This window comes from Neolamprologus multifasciatus, chromosome 18 (genome assembly GCF_963576455.1).
Source record: "Neolamprologus multifasciatus chromosome 18, fNeoMul1.2, whole genome shotgun sequence".
NCBI lineage: Eukaryota > Metazoa > Chordata > Actinopteri > Cichliformes > Cichlidae > Neolamprologus > Neolamprologus multifasciatus.
Window position 1 is genome coordinate 36,725,072 of NC_140456.1, and position 21,667 is coordinate 36,746,738.

The 21,667-nt window shown below is 43.0% G+C and overlaps 1 protein-coding gene and 1 long non-coding RNA gene across 5 annotated transcripts in view; one reads left to right on the forward strand and one right to left on the reverse strand.

Moving 5' to 3' along the window:
* The window catches only part of LOC146498584 (protein NLRC3-like), a 350,052-nt gene that overhangs the window by 278,947 nt on the left and 49,438 nt on the right, over positions 1–21,667 (forward strand). For 3 of the 4 annotated variants that reach the window (XM_085139927.1, XM_085139926.1, XM_085139929.1), the window contains 2 exons: positions 385–431; positions 605–1,155. The exons of the other annotated variant lie outside the window; for it this stretch is intronic. In XM_085139927.1, coding sequence (XP_084996053.1) covers positions 385–431; positions 605–1,140 — 583 coding nt within the window. In that variant the 3' untranslated portion in view covers positions 1,141–1,155. Of the gene's footprint in view, positions 1–384; positions 432–604; positions 1,156–21,667 lie in introns of those variants that run through there. 4 annotated transcript variants of the gene reach the window in all.
* Positions 1–21,667, reverse strand: part of LOC146498588 (uncharacterized) — a 133,534-nt gene that overhangs the window by 25,587 nt on the left and 86,280 nt on the right. The window lies entirely within an intron of this gene.

Genomic DNA, 21,667 nt, shown 5'->3' on the forward strand with positions numbered 1-21,667 from the left:
GGCCACCAGACGCTCGTCCTCAGGCCTGGCTCCAGGGCTGGGCCCCAGTAACCCTACGCCAGGCAGGGTAAACTGTTCCCTCTGTGATATTCTCATGATGGTCCTCTGAACCCCTCTTTGTCTGGTCCCTGACCCAGGACCAATTCGCCATGGGAGACCCTACCAGGGGGCAAAAGCCCCCAGACAGCATAGCCCCTGGGATCCCTGGGACACCGAAACCCCTCCACCATGATAAGGTAGCGATTTGCGGAGGGGTGGATTGAAGTGTATTTATGAAAATGTTGGACTGATCAGTGTCTAACAGTATGGGTATGAGAGCCATGTAATATCCATGTGTGCATGCTGAAAGAGACTTTGCTGGTCTGATCCTCCTCCTCCTTTCAGGGTGGAGCCAGCTGGAGTCCGATGGTTGAGACCAGGTCTGAGGAAGTGTAAGTGTGTTTTTAATGGGATTCATGAAAACAAAGCAGCACATTCAACCATCTTAAAACAGTCACATCACTCATTCACATCTCTGATGTGAGGAGTCATCATCAAAGTGTCAATCAATGAACAGATGATGGATCAATAACTGCAGCTGGATTGTGTTTGTTCTCTCCATCAGATTTCTGTCAACTCACAATCGACACAAACACAGTACACACACACTTCAAACTCTCTGACAACAACAGGAAGGTGACACGTGTGAAGGAGGTTCAGTCATATCCTGATCATCCAGACAGATTTGATATTCGACATCAGCTGCTGTGTAGAAATGATCTGACTGGTCGCTGTTACTGGGAGGTCGAATGGACAGGAGATGTTTATATATCAGTGAGTTACAGAAGAATCAGAAGGAAAGGAGGCAGTGATGACCTTGTGTTTGGATGGAATGAACAGTCCTGGAGTCTGTGGTGCAGTCATGGTCATCCTCGTTCTGTCTGGCACAATAAGAGACAAACATCCATCTCCTCCTCCTCCTCTTCCTCCTTCATCTCTAACAGAGTAGCAGTGTATGTGGACTGTCCTGCTGGCACTCTGTCCTTCTACAGAGTCTCCTCTGACACTCTGATCCACCTCCACACCTTCAACACCACATTCACTCAAACTCTTTATCCTGGGTTTGGACTCTGGTTTGATTCCTCAGTGTGTCTGTGCTGAGTTGGGTGTAAAGAGTTTCCTCCTGTTAGAGAAACACTCTGAATGTTGAACAGATAATTCAGTCTGTACATGTCTGTCCCTGTCAGGTTTTGTATTGTTGATTGTCATTTATGCTTAGAAATATCTACTCATATACGCTTAGAGTTTTATAATTAGTTGTAGATTCATAGAGTTTTGATCCTCAGTAGTCTGCAGAGACACGTTGTGTGCATTCCAGAGTGCTCTGGCTTTCACACCCACATTCGGGGAGCATGGAAGAGGTCATACCTTCTTTTATTGTTTTATGATAGGATAAATGTATCTATATCTGTTTTAGGCTAAGTGCTTTTTATTTAGATGAACTGCTGGACTTCCAGACCAGCAGGTTTAGGGAAGTCTTTATGGGGTCACACTCTGACACTCCCCCCCCACACACACACACACGCACACACACACACACTTACAAAACCACAGGCAAGGTACTCTTTCTGTGTGTGTAGACGCCATATGTTAATGAACCTATGTATATTCATGTAACCTCAATAAAAGAGCAGTGTTACGGGAGAGCGGATGAGAGTCCGACGGAGGCCAAGTGGGCGGAACGACATCTGGCTCTGGTCTGGTCTCCTTCATGCATGAGTACGAACTTTGCCTACTTGGTGTTCAATGCTTTTGCGGTGTAGTTAAATTGTCTCGTTCCAGCGGTGGGCCTGTGCTAGACAGACCCAACAGTCTCTTTCTCTCAGTAACACGTTTTCAGGATTCAATCAGCTCAACCCAACTTTGTTTTAAATGACACACCGAGGTTATTCCTACGAATCAGATTTGATCTAAAACCTTGAGTTTCACAATCAACTTATTTAAGACAATCTGAGCGTCTGAGGGTCTCAGAACGGTCTGTCTTGCAGGGCTAATAAAGCCAACTTAGTGCTATGAGTTCATTGAACATATGTCCACTACTTTCTGTCTTTCCTTGCATAAGTAATAAATTGTTTTTGAAGCCAGTTTGGTGCATTGGCCCTTTAACACAAAGTTCCTATAGAGAAATCCAGTTTGTCTCAAAACAAGAAAATATCATCAGCATATATCATCATTTAACAGTCCAAATAATCACACTTCCAGTTCAGTTCTGTGTCAGTGTGATCAGTTCAAATCCATGCTGTCTTTTGTGTGTGTGTGTGTGTGTGTGTCTCAGAACACATGCAGATGAGGAGAGAGCTAACTCCGAGCCTTGCGGAATATTCAGAAGCCAAGCGTGCACTGAAGGAAACCAAGATACGTTTCCAAACTCTGTATCCAGCCTGCTTGAGAGTACATTACGAAGATGGAAAGACAACGTATGACATGGTTGAAGAGGAAACATCGGACATGGCTAGTTTGGGGCCGCTCGTAAAAGTGATTGAGTCACGCAGCTTTAAAGAGAAATTGCAAGAGTTCACACATTCGTCACCGGACAATACAGGTTAAATTTACTCTACAGCAAATGGAATTTAGTAGTGATGACTGACAGTTAAGACAAGATAAAAACTTAACATAAATTTTTTGAGCAACTTGCTCGAAATAAAGGGACAAAACCCGGACCATCATGTTTTGACAGTTTATAGGCATTTGTTTTTGATCAACAATGGCTGTTTTTACAGCAGAGGGCCCTGAAACTCACTTTGGGTTGGAGGCTTTCTCTCGGACTTGCTACGGAGAGGACCTTGTAAGTGGAAGTCTATGGGATCAGAACGATGCCACCTTAAATGAAAAAAAAAAAAAAAAAATTGTAACTGAAAACAATGTACTGAAAAATCTTGTATTGAAACGGGGATTCCGACCCACATGTATTGCATATATTATAATTAGGGATGGGTATCAAAACCCGGTTCTTGTTGAGAACAGGTTCCCCCTGTTTCAATTCCTTGGAATTGTTTGCCATTTTTGCAAACGATTCCCTTATCAATTCCAGTCGCCCCGAATGACGTCACCACATTGCGGAGCGTCATTTACCTGGCAGGAATCACGGCGCCTAAGCGGCTCAAACGCTCAAAAGTTTGGTTATACTTTACGAGAACGGATGACAATAGGGCAACTTGCAATACTTGCAAAGTAGATATTTCATTTAAGGGAGGAAACAGTACAAATATGCAAAAACATTTGCTCACAAAACACGCAATAACCTTAAATGAATGGGGTGCAGGTATGTCACCAGGGTGCAGGAGAGGCACTCCCCCTCTGTCCCCTTCTGGCCGTCTGTGCCTCAATTTTATTCTGCAACCTAGACATCCACATTACTCACACTCTCACATAACACATACATATAGGGCCTTGGGGGTGGGCAAGTTTTACAGCATCCAGAGGATGGTCGGTGTATTCCAACCCACCTCTGGCGCTGGTGCCCTACCCTCAATTTTAAATGCATATAGACACTAAGGGTTTTCGGGAGGATCCGTGCTGCTCTTTGAGAGGAAGCAGGAACCATACTCTCCTGTGTTTTAAATGCACTTTAGAACAGCACACAGCAACACTACATATGAGCGGGCGTAGGGAGGTTTGGGGTCTTCAATCACCCCGGTTCTGTTGGCCGTCAGGGCTGGGGGGCTGGGAGGAGGTGCTGGCTGTCAGATTGGGGCTTACCCATCCCAGAGGATGCGGGGCCTCCCTGCTACTGCAGATAAGGAGGTGGTCCGCTTGCCTCCACCCCAGAGAGAAGGGTTACATCTCCTGGGTCTAGGTGCGGCTTGCCCCTCTGGGGGCGGGGGTACCTGGACCTGGGATATAGAGTATGTTTGGGGAGTGTGACTGTCTGTGCAGTGTCTATTTGTGTCTGTCTACACGTTGAGTGTGTGCCGAGTATTTGGTTGTGTATATGGGAATGGGAATGCACGTTTGTGTCCGCGCGCGCCTGTTCGTCTGTGTCTATATGTCAGGTTGGGTCTTAGACTGAACCTCTCTGGGTACATCTCACGGAGGCCTATCTCCCCTCACCATACTCCCTGCCGGTGGCTGATACCCTCAGACGTTGGTGTGTTGGTGGTCCTTGTCGACTGGGGCTGGGCGCTCATGTATGTACCAGCTCACTCCTGGTGGCCAATTGGCGGGGCCTGGCGCCTGTGGCCCGGCTGGGCCCCTTCCGGGGGGTGGGGTGCCCTCAGGCCTCTGGCCTCTGGGCCTGAAGCTCGGTCCTCTCTGGCACAGCTGGCTGCCGGCAGAGCCCGCGGGCACGCCACTGCAACCCCCTCTGGCCTCTGCTCCGTAGCTGCTGGGTGACCTCTCGTTTGGGGCTCTACTCAGCTCTTCCCAGGAGGGTGGCACGGTTCCCCCCCTTTTGGTGGTCCTCCTCGGGTCCTCGTACTCTGGGGCCTCTGGATATCTGGGGCCAGGATCTCCTCCATACCTGCTTCATGCCCTGGGGGACGGGGCTATGGCTCCCCACACTCCCTAGCAGATTGTTACATGGAGAAACCTTTGGAATACAAGCATGCTGATCCACACAGGCGTGCACACAGGTATGCACACAGGTGTACACACGGGTGTTCACAGACGCGGACTACACCTTTCTTGGCTGCTGCCTCAAAGAACATTGTGCGCTGTCTATCTTGCGTGCTGCACAATATCGTTTAATATTTAGTATCTACTGTTATCTACTGCTAGCTAGTTTATTGTGATGGTGCTGTATTTATGATGTTGCTCTTTTTTTGTTTTTCTTTCTCTTCTGTTTTTCTGTTTTTCTCCATACAGGTGATCCAGGTGTTTTGTTTGTTTTTCTTTCTTTCTTCCCCCCTTTCTCACCGTCTCTTCTCCTATCTGGTTTTCTTTCCCTCCCTCTCTTTCTTTCATTATTTCTCCCTTTCCTATCCCCCAGTCATGTCTGTCCCGTTTGTAGCAACCGAAAATAAAATAAATACATAATTATAATAAAGGTCAATCAAATGGACCAATATGGCAAGGCCATGATGATCCACTTGGTAAAATAAATCCGCTTGGTATCTTTCTTGGCCTTAAGACAACAATTCTGATGGCTAAAGATCCAAACGGGACACACAAAAAAAAAAAGAATGTCGTGTTTTTAATTCTGCTCCGGACTCGTGAATCTCAACCCAGCAGCAGCGGTAACGTTTGCACGTCTTCTCCCGTTAATGCGGCAGGTAAATAATCAACTAACAGTGCATATTATGTTAGCACGATCTGCCTTATTACAAACCTGCCATTACTGTGCATTTAGGTGACCATGATGAGAGAGACAGACAGAGTCTGGCTCAGATGCTGGCAGTTCTCGCTGCAGTCTACCGGTAGCGTCTCCTTTCAGGCCAGGATAGACAAATGTCACCGAGCAGTGACTAAGTTTGTGGTAAAAGGCTTGCACCCATTTGCCACAGCAGATGATTTTCTGTAAGTGAATGTGTTTAATTGTAGGCAGGGACATTACTGGATATTCTTGTGTAATTGCTACAGAATAACTTATCTTATACTTTGTTATTGCTACAGAAGAATATTTCTTTTATTGTTTTACATTTACAATTTTTTTTTCCTGGGGACCCTGTGACGCCCATTGATGAGCCATAGGCTGTGGATCTCTTAACATCTTACTGTTGGGTTTGTAAGGCCATGTTACTCCTAAATTTCTATATTGTTCAAAGAGAAGATATAAAACAAAGTTCTAAGCTAATCGACCTTAGTGTTCTCCTTTTTTAAAAAGAATCGATAAGAGAATCGATAAAGAATCGAAACGTTAAAAAGAATTGAAAATGGAATTGGAATCGTGAAAATCTTATCAATACCCATCCCTAATTATAATGCTGACCAATGACTGAAGAAAACACAGACGACACGGCTGCGGTCACGGACCAACTTGCATGTGTCTATTCGGGAATGGCAGATGCTGAGAGGTCCAGCGTTTACATTACAGACTATTTCAAAGTGACAGCCTGAGGTGTTCTTCAGTAAATTGGACTACCGGACAGCAGGACCTGAGGCCCCACCGCAATATTTTCAGTAGGTTAAATGTGTTTGTAAGCTAATCCATAACTAGCTACCTAATTAGCTAAGATGAGCACTCGGCTGTAGGGGAAACTTGTTTTGTAAAGTTTGTTTAGCTAACCCGTGCAAGTGAATGAATTTACCCTGACTAAGAAAAATTAAAGAAACGCACCGGGCTGCTCAGTGACTAACTAATTGATTATTAAATATGTGCAAACAGCATGTTTTCTGTCGCTTGCCACATGTGGAAGGACATTAACACCAACTTTTAAAAAACTGGCACTTCAGTAACCCCTGATTAGTCAATAGCTATGGATCAAGTAGCAAAGCCCAATCTTTATGTACTGACTCTTTATATTTTTTGTTTGTTGCAAATATTCAGGTTAAAAAACAGTCTGAATTATTGTTAATGAGTTATGTTCACAAAGTCACATGTGCAGTACTCTGCACAGCTTGCATCCTTTAAGACAAATCATTTGAAGCATTAATATTTTTTGTTCAATACCACTGCTGATAACAGCTGATAGTATGTTGTGACCAGGATGCAGCAGCAGACTGAACCAGGACTAAAACCTGCTCCATCATCTCATCTTTGCAGATGTCCATTTATAAAGCATCAACAACTCAAAGGTTAACATGATATTGGAAAATGTGTTAGTATATAAGGCCTTAAAAAAATAAACAGCTAATGTGTCAGCTGTTGGCAGAACTGTAGGACTAAACAACTTAGGATCAGCTTTATTTCAGATTTGAGAGAGAAGCTTTATATTTCAGTTTGTGATGATTCTGTTCTCTTTGTGATTACAGGAGCCGTCCTCAGATTCAGACCTCAGCACCAACCAGGGACAGCAGACAAATTATCCTATATCTTCATTCTTTGTAGTAACTCCAAAATTAAGTGATGAAAACAGTACAAAGGTTAAGGTACCACATGTGATGTCAGTGAAAGCTGCAGCTGTCAAAAAAATCAAAAGAATGAATCACCCCTGTAATGGTGTCACTATATATAAGCATTAACAGGACCTCAGTTTGGTGTTTCAGAAAACTGCTGATCTCAGACCTGCACAACTTCTGTTTTAAACACTGTATGTACTCAGCTGCACGAAGATCACATGATGTTTTCTCTGACACAATTAAATAAAACCTGATTAAAGTCAAAGGTTGTCGCTCGTATTTTGAACTAAAACGTTGTGATTTGGAATTCTTTCACTGTTTTTTGTCAATAGTGTGTTATTTATCATGAAGTAATTCAGAGTCATTCATATCAGAGTAACCAGAGAGCACAACATATATTTAACTTTCTACAGGACTTAAAATATATTATATTATGTAAAAGTCCAGACCCTCTGAGGATTATCTGAGTACTTCTAACATTAAACAAAGCAATGGTCTCCATCAGTGTTCATGAAATGCTGGGATTATCCTTCTTGTGAGGGAGCTGCTGGTGAAGATCACAAGCCCTGCCTGATCCCTGCGATGAGTTTCAGTCTTCCTGGTGTTTGTGAAATGATGCCTCTCACCATGGGTCAACAGAACATCTGGCACAGGACAGCTGTAATGAAATAAAGGGAAGAAGTTCTGAAAAAAAATCTTGGAAATGCCCTATATGTGAGAAGCAGATTTTGTATTTACTTTTCTTTTGCTAATCAAGATAACTAAAAGTATAATTTTAACCATCCAATTACTAACCTTGTCATCTCCTGCACTGTCTGTTTTGGGCTCTGGGCTTGTCCCTCCAGCGCTCATGAGACTGCTTTGCTGCATTGTGCAGGTTAATTTTAAAATGTATTCCACTACAGATTACAGAAGTAATGTATTCGGAATACTTTACAACTACATTAATGTACTATTGCTGTGTGATTTATTGCTATTACTGAAGGATACTCACCTATCCCAGCTGTCATGGGGCGAGAGGTGGGGTACACCCTGGCCAGGTTGCCAGTCTGTCACATGGCTAACACACAGAGACAGACAACCATTCGCGCTCACATTCACTCCCGCATTCACACCTATGGGATATAAATTAACCTATCCCCACAAACTTTGGGTGGTGGGAGGAAGCCGGAGTACCCGGAGGGAACCCATGCAAACACAGGGAGAACATGCAAACTCCACACAGAAAGACCCCAGCCTGATGGTGGAACGTTCTTGCTGTGCGGCAAGAAGGTCTTACACAGAAAATTTCAAATTCAGTTTTAAAAGCTTTTGTTCAAATTAAGCAATTCAGATTTAACTTATTCGAATTGAGTTTGTGATGGCACAAAGTTCTGCCACATGACAAAGTGCAGGTTCCCTTTTGTTAAAAGAATGCTCCCCTGAGTCATTTCAACCTCTCCAGGTAGTTTCACACATAGTAAATATGTGTTGCATGTGTGCGGATTTCGAGGGTATGCTCGAGTGTGATGTTAATAATCACTGTGTGCCAAACTTAAGTGCACGCAACACAGAAATGACCCCTAGTTTACTGGAAAAAGCCCCAGCTCTTTATTTAGCCATTACTGTATAGAAATTTTCTTCTCTAGCCTTAAATAAGTCACAAAATAGTTGAAAATAGTTGAAATGAACTGATATTTGATATTTGTTTAATATGTGCGTTGAAGGACATATCCTGGTCAAAAATGACTCCAAGGTTCCTCACAGTGTTACTGGAGGCCAAGGTAATGCCATCCAGAGTAAGAATCTGGTTAGATACCATATTTCTAAGCTTTTCAGCGCCGAGTACAATGACCTCAGTTTTATCTGAGTTAAGAAGCAGAAAGTTAGTGGCCATCCAAGTCTTTATGTCTTTAAGACATTCCTGCAGTTTAACTAATTGGTGTATGTTATCTGGCTTCATGGACAGATAGAGCTGGGTGTCATCTGCATAGCAGTGAAAATGTATGCTGTCTTCTAATGATGCTGCCTAGGGGAAGCATGTATAATGTAAACAGAATTGGTCCTAGCACCGAACCCTGTGGAACTCCATAATTAACCTCAGTGTGTGAAGAGGACTCTCCATTTACATGCACAAATTGGAGTCTATTAGATAGATATGATACAAACCACTGCAGTGCAATACCTGTAATACCTACAGCATGTTCTAATCGCTCTAATAGGATATTATGGTCAACAGTATCGAATGCTGCACTAAGGTCAAGAAGGACAAGCACAGAGATGAGTCCACTGTCAGAGGCCATAAGAAGATCATTTGTAACCTTCACTAAAGCTGTTTCTGTGCTGTGATGAACTCTGAAACCTGACTGAAACTCTTCAAATAAACCATTCCTCTGCAGATGATCTGTTAGCTGTTTGACAACTACTCTTTCAAGGATTTTTGATATGAAAGGAAGGTTGGAGATTGGCCTATAATTAGCTAAGACTGCTGGGTCTAGAGATGGCTTTTTGAGTAAAGGTTTAACTGCAGCCACCTTGAAGGCCTGTGGTACATAGCCGATTATTAGAGATAGGTTGATCATATATAAGATCGAAGAATTAATCAATGGCAGGACTTCTTTGAGCAGTTTTGTAGGAATGGGGTCTAAAAGACACGTTGATGGTTTGGAGGAAGTAATTATTGAAGTTAACTCAGAAAGATTAATTAATTGTGGCGCAACCAGTTATTAATTTCCTCAATGCATTTACCAAGAGCCTGTACAGGGCCTCGGTCTCCTGGTGACATCGTGATATATATTTGTGTGTCATCTGCATAGCTGTGATAGTTTATTTTGTTGTTCTTTATAATCTGCGCCAGTGGGAGCATGTTTTTCTCTCTTGCTCTCGGCGAAGGCGGTCGCACTTTTTTTTCCTCCTCCTCTTCTCCCTTAGCCTCCCTGCTTAGCCTCTTATGTCCTTGTCTAGTCTCGTGTTTTGTTTTGTTTTTGTATTCCTTTTCCCTGGAACACTCTCTCACAGTCTGTTCTCTAAAACCAAAAAAAGGAATTATGGATTTGATCAACTGGTCCCTAAATGCAATTGACACGCTTTTCTCAACGAGAAGTCTGGGCTCGGGTGAGCCTGAGTGCTGAAGCTATCTACCTATTCGGAACCATGATAACAGGGTTCTGGCTGATCGAAGCTGGCTTGGCCCTGGCTTATCGAAGAATTAAGGAAGCGGAACCGGCTGTTCAAACCCCCACAAGGCTGCCTGCTGGGATTGAAATGATGGGACGAGGCGTGAGTTTCTCAAAATGGGCTCATTGAGTGCAACACAGATAAGATCTTGGAGAAGCTTACGGCTGCCGTGAACAAGACCTCTGAGTGCAAACTGGATTACATCTGGAGGGCCTCGCTCAAATAACACTCTGAACACAAATTGGATCACATCTTGGAGAAGAACACTGCAGTTGTGAGTTCTCAGAATCGGCTCTTTGAGCACAAGAATGACAACATCACGGAGCGTAAGTTTGATAACATCATAGAAAGCTCACGGCTCTCCAATGGGAGATTGAGAGACCAGTGTTGGACTGTTAGAACAGCTTTGAAATTCATATGAGTTGTTCGCAGTAAAGTTAAAACCACCATTACTTCATGCGGAGACCCCTTCGGCGCCAGCTGCGGTCTCAAGGCTGGAGCTGAACAACAACACCCTGATAACGACTGTCTTTAGACTGTTCCTCCCATTCTATGCAAGGCCACCTGGGCTGGCTGGAAGACTGTTTACTTAGCCTGGCAGGGCGAAGGACACTGTCTCAGCTGAACTCTGGACATACACACACGCACACGCACACAGACATATATACACATGCAGATGTACACTCATCCCCCCTCCCCCCTCCAAACGCCTTTGACGCTTATTTCCTTCCGATGCTGACGGTGGATCAAGGAGACCAGCGCATAGGCTGCAGGCCCGGATGCACTGTCTACATTGGCTGTCTCTCACCCTTTACCCACCCCTGTTGCTTGTCATGTGTTTCTTTGGTGTATTAAGAGTTTTTCATGTGCAGAGGTGTTTTCTTTCTGTTCTCAAACTGATCTCCCTGTTGGAGCTCAGTCTGGGGGGAGTTTTTTTTTCTCCTTATCTTTCCTCATGTTGTGCTTTTTCCATGTTATACCTCTCTGACCTGTCTTCCCCATGTGATGTTTGTGTAATGTATGTATGGTCAGAAGGGTAAGACGGCGCTGGCGCGGCTGGCAGCCTTAACCCAATTTCCCTCGGGATGAATAAAGTACAATCAATCAATCAATCAATCAATGTAAATGTTAAACACAAGGGTTCCCCAAGATGGAACCTTGGGAAACTCCACATGTGATACTTGTCTGCTCAGATGTGAAGTTACCTATTGATACAAAGTATTTTCTGTTTTCTAAGTATGTTTTGAATCAGTTTAGTACAGTTCTTGAAAGACCTGCCCAGTTCTCCAGTCATTTGAGTAATATGTTGTGATCACCTGTATCAAATGCTGCACTGAGATCCAGTAAAACTAAGACTGACATTTTTCCACAGTCTGTGTTCAGACATATGTCATTAAACACTTTGGTCAGAGCAGTTTCAGTGCTGTGGTTCTGTCTAAAACCTGGCTGGAAGGCATCATAGCAGTTATTCTGTTTTAAGAAGTAATTGAGCTGTTAAGAAACAGCTTTTTCAATGATCTTACTTAAAAATGGGAGATTTGAGATCGGCCTGTAGTTGTTCATTTGTCTTTTGTCAAGATTGTCCTTTTTCAGTATAGGTTTAATTACAGCAGATTTTAGTGGTTCTGGAAACACACCTGACATTAAAGAAAAGTTGACGATGTGTAACAGGTCTGACTCTAAAGTCTTTGAGACCTTTTTGAAAAAACTTGTTGGCAGGACATCTAAACAGCAAGAGGAGGAGTTCAGTTGACCTAAGATGTCCTCCAAGTCTTTGCTGCTAATTGGGTGAAACTGTTTCATGGTGTTTAAACAGTTTTTCGGTGGACACAGTACATATCCTGAATCTGCTATTGATGTACCAATTGCTTGTCTAATCTTTTGGATTTTTTCTGTGAAGAATTTGGCAAAGTCATTGCAGGCCATGGTTGAATGAAGTTCAGCTGCCACTGACACGGGAGGGTTTGTTAGCCTGTCAACTGTAGCAAATAAAACCCGAGCATTATGACTGTTTTTGGTGATGATGTCAACTCTGAGGGGCTGTAACTTTGGTTTCTTGTGGCAAATTTACATGATTGACTCTTTAATCGTTTGATCTAATAGAATCACAGTAACGATGCCACGTTCACGTCACTTCAACCAATCAGAAGTTGCAAGGCCAAACCCCACGTGGGCCCAAATTTACTGCATGTGGCATCTGTCCAGTCACGTGTCCGTAGCTGGGCCTGTAATGGCGATTATTGACGGATGTGGCTCTGATTCAGCTAGTTAGATGTGGTAGATGCTGATAATCACTGGCAAAAATAATGGAGGAAATCGGGACGGTAAGCCAGTTTGTGTCTTAGTGAATTTGTGCCGCTGTGTGTTTTTTTTTTTGGTCTTCTTTTGCGGCTCTTTCAGTGAATTTTAGTCGGAGTGTGGTGAAACTTGGTGTTTGGAATCAGCGATAGCTCTGGAAGCTAACTAGCCTTTCTTTAGCCAGTTACATGAAGTCTGGAAAATTTCTGGGTCGGTTTTGTTTGTTTAGCGGACTTTTGCGCATTTATGCAACTGCTCTTTTAATCATGGCTTGTTTTCGTTGTGTTTGGTGGTTGTAGAAATGGTTTCTATCAGATTTTAGCTGTGATTTCTGTGGATACCACACATGTCAGGACTTATATTTCTGACCCGTGTTATAACCGATTAAATGGGATCTCCTCCCTTTTGCCACCCAGTACTAGGAGCATGGGGATCCAGGAAATTGTATTAAAGAAACCCAGCAGGAGCAAAACAAAATAAAACGGTAAAAATGACAAAACCTGCACTGAGCTAATGCTGATTTAGTGGTGAGGAAAGGTTGGAGGTAGGATGAGCACAGTCTGGCCTAAAGATGCTGTTATCCTCTAGTTCTGTGTTGATGATAATCACACAACAGGAGAGCAACTGGCAGTCATTGGAATCACTGTTATTCTATTTTTCTGATTCATTATAGTGGTTAACTTCAACATATTTATCTTTGTTTCTATTCAACATGCCAGTATTGAGACACTGAGCATAATGAACCCTCAGTATAAGTTATATAACTTGTGGTAACTGGAACATATTTATGTTTAATATGTTGGGTTGTATTTGATCAGATTCAGGTGTTTGTGTAGCTGTGTTATCATCAGTCAAACACATATAAATCATAGTTCTGTCTGTAACAATTACAACACTCTCACCACATTTGTTAACAATTCTCTCAACAAATGTGTTTTCCTTATTCTCAGTTATCCAGCTGAGACTTTGGGTATAAATGTGTCATAAACAGGAGAAAGCAGTGCAAGTTCAGTGTAATCAAACCTCAGACTGAGTACAAAATCATCATTGTCACCTGTCCCAGATATCACATCAGCACCAGAACCATGATGTGTTTACTCACATTTAAAAAGGTGGAGGTCAGTGTGAATGGACTGTTGTCATTGGTCTGAATGTGCCTCTATAAACATGTGCTCTTCATTATTGATGTTTTCCTAATGAACAGAAAATGAGACTTAATAAAATCCTTCTGACTGTTGTTGGAGCAGGTTGGGTCCTGAGTTTGAGTCCCCCACTGTACCACAATGGCTTCTAGCTTTGTTTCACAGTGTGCAGAACAACAAATAAAACCAAATCCCAAAAAGCTTCAAGTTAAAAACACATTGTCAATGGAAAATTGTACTTAGTAGTCAGTTATTAAACCCCGATTCTTTTGTCCCCATGATAGAACAGAGAAAACCGACTCATAGTGTGTTAAAATATTGATATTTCTTTTTATTCAATCATCTTCCAGAAGAGAGAGACCCCTGCACAGCTCAAACGCCAGTTGCAAGAGCTCTAACATTAGAATCATAAACTGTGCCTCATGTAGGTTTTATTTTGGTACTTTACACGTCACACAGTTTCAAACATTGCTTATATGGCAAAGTTCCTCTTTTCTGTGTCTTATCTATTAATATGCCTGTGCACTAAAACTTCCTGTTTTTTCAGTCTGCCTGAGCACTTAGTTTGTGAGTCAAAACTGGCCTTGCTCTACAAGCCTTCATTATTAAAGTACATAAAACAATCTAATGAGCAGATACACATTAAAAAATAATTATTTTTCTTAACAGTCCCCCTTTTTTCATTTCTCACTTGAGGAATGAACTAATTCCTAATTTATAATATTAAGTTTACTGCAATTCAATCCAATTAAATTTTATTTATATAGCGCCAAATCGCAACAAAAGTTGCCTCAAGGCGCTTCATAGATACAGAGGAAAAACCCAACAATCATATGACCCCCTATGAGCAGCACTTTGGCAACAATGGGAAGGAAAAACTCCCTTTAACAGGAAGAAACCTCCGGCAGAACCAGGCTCAGGGAGGGGCGGGGCCATCTGCTGCGACCGGTTGGGGTGAGAGAAGGAAGACAGGATAAAGACATGCTGTGGAAGAGAGACAGAGGTTAATAACAGATATGATTCAATACAGAGAGGTCTGTTAATACATAGTGAGTGAGAAAGGTGACTGGAAAGGAAAAACTCAATGCATCATGGGAATCCCCCGGCAGCCTACATCTATTGCAGCATAACTAAGGGAGGATTCAGGGTCACCTGGTCCAGCCCTAACTATATGCTTTAGCAAAAAGGAAAGTTTTAAGCCTAATCTTAAAAGTAGAGATAGTGTCTGTCTCCTGAATCCAAACTGGAAGCTGGTTCCACAGAAGAGGGGCCTGAAAACTGAAAACTTCAACTCTTTAATTAGCACAAAAATGCAATGTGTATAACATGATTACAGTTGCACCTGCAATGAAAGATTATTATGTAATTATGCTCACACCTGAAATACAAACTTTAATGTAACATCAACAGCTTCAATAAAAGCACTGATGAAATGATAATGATAAACGATAAGTAATGCAACAGTAATGATAATGGTTATGAATAGTAACAGTAAAATAATATTCTAATCTACACACTTTAATTTGGACAAATCTAACGACTCAGCCTGGCTATGTTAGACTTGGTGTGGAAGCAGCTCCCAGTTTGAGCTCAGGAGACAGACACCCTCTCTACTTTGAAGATCAGCTTCAAACTTTCCTTTTTGATAAAGCTTATAGTTCGAGCTGGATCAGGTGACCCTGAACCATCCCTTAGCTATGCTGCTATAGGCTCAGGCTGTTGGTGGACTTCCCATGATGCTTTGCTTTCTTCTCCACTCCCCTCTTTTCACGCCTGATGCTTTTATATGTCACTACTGCATGACCTTAACTTTTGTCTTCCCTCTCCTTAGTTTGTGTTTTGTTCTTGTCTCTCTGAGTTCATCTCTTCTCTTTCCCCTCACTCTGCAACCAGTCATGGTAGATGCTCCTGGAGCCTGTTTTCACTGGGAGGATCTTTGTGTCAAAGGGAGTTCTTCTTCCCACCATCACCAAGTGCTGCTCACAGTGGATTGTCTGATGGTTGTGGCTTTCTCTCTAATATTGGAGGCTGTTACCTTACTCTGTTAAACAGCTTGTGTTTTTTTTTCTGTGTCTGTGGTCTGTCAGGCTGTCTGATCACATGGTTCAGTGTCAGGGTTTGTTTGCATTCATCAATAAATATCTAAATAAATCAAAGACTCCATGTTTTTTCTTTCATCATGTGACCTCTGCTCATCCATCTCTGTGTGTATCAGGATACATTTAGTTCATAATACACCGAAAAATGAGAGTTATAACCTGTAATAAATGTGACAGTAAAGATTCCTGCAGTGATAACCAGGCAGGACTGAAACACATCCAAGCTGTCACCACGGTAACAGCACCGTCCATCCACAGGTGAGGGGAGGAGCAAAAAGAGGGACTTTCACCATTTTACTAAAAACACTCAACTAATGTTTCTAATATGAAACAAATAAGCCCACATTAATGTGAGCATTTATTAAATAATAATAATAATGATTTCCTCCTGATCTCATTTCCACAGCAGAGAAAACTGTGGTGTATATTGAGGTGGAGGGTGTGGTCTATGGCTCAGGTGTAGAGTGAGGGTGGGGTGCACCACAGCAGCATGCTGGGACTGCTGAGGGTGGAGGAGGGAGTGATGATGACATCAGAGCTGCAGCAAAGCAGTCAGCAGCACAGAGACCAGTGAATACACAGTCTGTTCATCTTTGCATAGATACAATATATAGCACAATATTGAATGACAGAGACACGCTGTGTGAGCTTCCACAGATACACTGACGTCAGTATCCAGAGTCCTCCTGCTGCTCCCCCCTCAGAGCCCCGTGATCAGCACCAACACATTCAGTTAGATGACAGAGTCCAGCTGCAGCTAGAATCAGCTCCCCTCTGTGAACAACAGCACAGCATCAGTGTTTCACACTCAGTGAAAGGAGGAAACAGCAGAAGAACACCATGTGTGCTACGTTTCCCAGGACACACTACAAACTGCACAAATACAGAGCAGCACGTGGAAGGACCTGGAGCTGCATTTAAAGAGAAAAGACAGCGTGATGTCCTGTATGGACAGGTGGAAGGAACCAAGTCCTCAGCTGAAACACTCGTGTTTGTCCACAGACAGGAAACACAGCAGGAAACTTTCTCACAGAAGTGCAGCTCATGGATAACACACTTCCTGTCAGTCAGAATGAGGCTGGAGCCAAACACAGAAAGGTGTTTTTGTCCAGATGAGCCCAGAGAAGAAACACGAGTGTTCACAGACATCAGAAGCTCAGAGAGGTGAAACATGAGGTTGGAGTCCTCGTCAGCATTCAGAAGAGCTGCTGTGAAACCCTGAGTACTCATGACAGACTCTGATGGCACAAACACATCATGATTCAAACAGAAAGACAAACATGGAGCTCCTGATCCTCCTGCATGAGAACAAGCTGACATGAGCGCTGTGTCTGAGAGTGTCTCCCTGTCACAGTGACAATAACACAGCTGCTGCTCACAGTCATTAAACTGACCTGAGGTCAGCTGCTAGGACGTCTCTGTGCTCCTTACATATGAACCATGTGACCTCACATCAGTGCTGTGGATGACTGTAGTCATAGAAGAGTAGAGCTGTAGCAGGTGGTGCGAGGAGGAGGAGGAGGTGGTGTATTCTAGTTAACGCAGTACTGAAACGCTCCAGCAGAGGGCTGGAGCCTTATTGTAATGCAGTTACTGTGTGCAGTTATACTTCATACATAATCTGCACTTATTTACATCAGACATGCTGTCAGTAAATGATTGATTTCTATTTATTCTACTTCCTTTTGACTAGTTTTATTAAAGTGAAACATTAAAGCTGATGGTTTGACTGGATGTACACTGGTACTTCATGTGTCCGCACACTGTGTCTGAGAAGGATGTGCGGAAGTGCTTCAGAAAGGTGAACGGACGCAAAGCTACTGGATTCCCGGCCACGTCAGGAGGATTGGAGAGGCTCCTGACGGAGCTGCTGTCAGATGCCAGAACTGGAGGAAACTCATTCACCCTCACAGAAGGCCTTCAAAATAAATGTACGCAGAGGCTGTTATATCAAAAGCTGCAAAATCGGCCATAAACCAAATTAAAATGTGAGCAGTGAGAGGTTACAGTTTTCTCAGTCAAACTGCAAAATGCATCAGTACATTTCCATATTTTTATGTCTATAAAAAGAAAGCTGACACTCGCAAGACTTTATCAAAGGTGTGAGCATCACAGCAGATGCCTTTGTGTCAAAGTAGCTGAGGATAAAACACAGAAAAACATGAAGGAGATTTTCATGGCCTGGGATTTTATAAAAATATTCTGCAGTAGATCAAAAATGCAATAAAGTCATTAATCAACATCTGAACATTACCTGATGCTGCTTAAGTGAAGCAAAGTTACAGAGGTTTGATTACAGACACAGATAAGCGTTTTGAAATAATTTAAAAAAGGTTAAATTTGTTCAGTAGCCAACAGAGGCTTTCTTTTTGGAAGTAAGTAAAAGGGAAAAAACAGCGGCCGACAGCACTGCAAACAACGGTAGACTTGTGCATAACAAGCAAGCGTATAATGCAGAAAACAGATTTTTAGACGGGAAACTGTTCTTGAAGTGTAGAGACAGAGAGCTCTGCATGAAGTGTGATTTTATCGAGGTGGAAGCAAAACAGCAAAAGTCAGAGGGAATCCATGACGATGTTTATGTGAAGCGTAGTTTGGATCTTATTTTGCTGCTGGTTCAGTCAATATTGTCTGGAGAGAAATCAAACCTGCAGCTTCAGAATCAGCACAAAAAGGACATAAACACAAAGCGCGGACCTGCCGAAGCATCAGAATCAGCGAGCTGTCGGCTTTCAGCCCGACCGTGTCCGTGCCGTCAGGTGAGAAAGGCGACATCTCACTGATCCGTTGGCGGGTCCGTGCTTTGTGTTTACGTCTCTGTGCAGAATCCGTGTACCTGCTCTCATTTACTGTTTTTTTTTCCTGTCCCGTTTGGATCTTCAGCCATCAGAATTGTTGTCTGAAGGCCAAGAAAGATGCCAGGCGGATTTACTTTACCAATGACAAGTATAAAAGTCTAAATGTGCTGCTCTTTCCAACCTTTACCATCAATGAAACTGTGGAGCTAGACCAGAGAGGGGTCGAGCTCACACAGTTTGAACATGATGGGTTGTATTTAAAGAAATGCAGCTTGGTTACTTTGTTACTTCCTAACAGTTTTCTGTAAGTTTGAGAGCTCTGAGTAACCCTGTGACTCCAGCCGATCCGAGAGAGAAGGACAACCGCTGCCTAAGAGAAAACCTGTAGTGATCCCGTACGTGTCAGGAGTATCGGAGCAACTGAGACACATTTTTTCTAAACACCGGGTCTCTGTGGCTTTTAAACACCAAAGCGCCAAAAACTGGTCTACCCCAAGGATCGAATCCCCGACACAAACAGAGTAACATAGTGTACGCTGTTAAGTGCAGGAGGATTGCCAGGATTTATACATCGGGGAAACCAAACAACCTTTTGCGAAGCAGATGGCACAACACAGAAGAGCTACCTCGTCAGGCCAGGACTCTGCAGTCTATTCACACCTACAGGCCAGTGGACACTCTTTCAATGATGAGGATGTAACATCCTGGACAGGGAGGAACGCTGGTTTGAGGGCGGAGTGAAGGAGGGAAAGACCATCTCTGAATGGAGGAGGGCCCTAAGGGTACATCTGTCACCATCTTACAATGCTGTGATTGCAGCCATTCCCCAACTCTCTGTGAATGGGACTCATGGCCATTGATCAGTGGTCTTTGATCAGTGGTTATTGATCAGTGGTTGTTGATCAATGGTCATGAGAATTTGCATAATTAGATTAAGGAACTGACCTCCCAGCCCATTGTTCCTTCAGTGGGCTGGTTTCAGTCATTATGCAAATGTCCTGTTTATAAGATTGAAACCTGCAGTCAGCTGAGACTAAAGAAGTCACCTGGATGAGTGACGAAATGTTTCTCCCACAAAACGCTACGTCCAGATGAACAGAATCAACTTTTGGAGATTTACTTTCCTGGATGATTGAGAATGAATCAAGACACATTCATACATACATGTTTTCATAGTAATCAGCTAACAGGCTAAAAAGATCAATGCTCTGTATGATTGTTGATGCTGCAGTGACTGCAGAATTAATGATTCCTCCAGACTAGCAGAGTGTTAAACAGTGAAGAGGAGGTGATGAAGCTGAGCAGGGCGGCGTCACAGACTTTGTGTGATGGTGTTGTAACTGTAAGCAGTGATGATGTGCTGTCAGTGTTTCTCTGTGGAAACATGTTTGGTTTGTTATTAATGAGATGAAGCTTGAATCCCAGCGTGTTCACCTCCTGTTACATGAACAGCATGAAACGTTGTGTGAGGGGAAGATTTGGATGAAACTTGCTGTCTTTGCCTATCAGTGATTAGAAATGTTATTTCCATGCTGATGTTAGACACACTGATAGATACAGTTTGTTCATACTGACAGCACACACACTGTTCAGCTCACATAAACACTTAGCATCAACTACTGCTGGATCGCTGCTCTGTGCATGCAAAGCCTGCAGGGAAATGTAGTGCACTACCTGTTACTGTTGCACACGTCTGTGTCACGCAGTCAGAAATGTATTTGCATGTGTTGTATTCTAACCCAACACACAGATGTAGAGGTGAGCAGATGTTTGCAGTGACGTGTCCTGAAATAAGCTGATTGTGGGTCTGAATGCTCTGCAGGTCCCTGCTGTGACTACAGTATCAGCCCTGGTCCCACTGTGGATCTGTCCTGGAGCCCCTGGATGACTCCCACAGTGGAGGAGGAGCTCTTTGTCACAGTGGCTGACCCAGCTCCTGCACCTGGACTCTGGACCCTGCTCCAGGTCATCCACACAAACTCCACAGGAGGTCAGGAGATCATTTGGAGCTGGTGTTCCTCACATGTAGTGGGAATATATTCAGCTCAGTTTTCCTGCTGGGATTACATTTGGCTCGAGCAGGCGTAGCTGGGAATGAGGAGACACCACATCACTGTGACTGTTGTTGTACAGTCTGTTTATTCATGCACTGCTGCAGCTGCTGATGTCACAGTGTTCATGTTTCATGTGTGTGTAAAGGTTTTACTTTATATGATGTTTAGAAAAGCAGGGAAACACTCTTACTTCCATCAAACTCTACAGCAGATTAAATGGTTACATCGATCTTTAAACGTCCACACTGATGAAGCAACAACAGGTTTGAACCGTCTGTGTTTAACATCACTGGGGCTGTGCGCTGTGACCATGATCTCATATCCTATCATCCTGATAAACATCTATATCACAACAATTTTACATTTTCTGTGAATTTTCTGAATCTCGGGCAAATGAACTTCCCGAGTGTTTTGACCGATGCATGAAACGACACGTTTGTGAGTATTTGTGAGTATTTATTACACGTTGTGCTGCGGGGAAAAGCCTGTTGTAACATTCATGTTTTAGCCCCTGACGGCTCTTTTTGGCTTTTCATCCCTAAACTCTCTGCATGCTCTTTCATGTGATTCATTTTATTTTGAAAAGTCTCAATAGGATCTTGAGCTTTATTGTGAAAGGTTTATGTGGAAAATAAACGGACGGCAGAGCCACGCGATGGTTTTACCGTCGTTGTTGCTAACGAGCGTCCGTAGTGTGGTTATATTAAATATAAGAGAAAGAGAGAACTTTAATACAGACACTACAGTGAGCATCACAACCATGTAAAATATTTTTACATCATGAAACAAACGATTTTTCATATCATCATCTGATATATATGTTATATGGAACAGGCCCAGCTCAGGCTGCCTGTGATGACTTTAAAGCACAGCGCCACTGTCAATGGAAAATTGTACTTAGTAGTCAGTATAAGCTTTTAATGATATAAGTTTGCATGTGATAGAATACTGCATGATGACCTTTTGATGACTTAGACTGTTGTCCACTACAAGACTTGTTGCTGTTTTATAAATTCTCACAGCGATAGTAGCTGAACAAGCTATTATTATTTCACTCCTACCAGGAAGAGGAGAGCTGGACACTTTCATCTGCGCTCCCTAACAAGAAGCGGGGCCGCGTCCTTCTGAATCCCACAACACACACA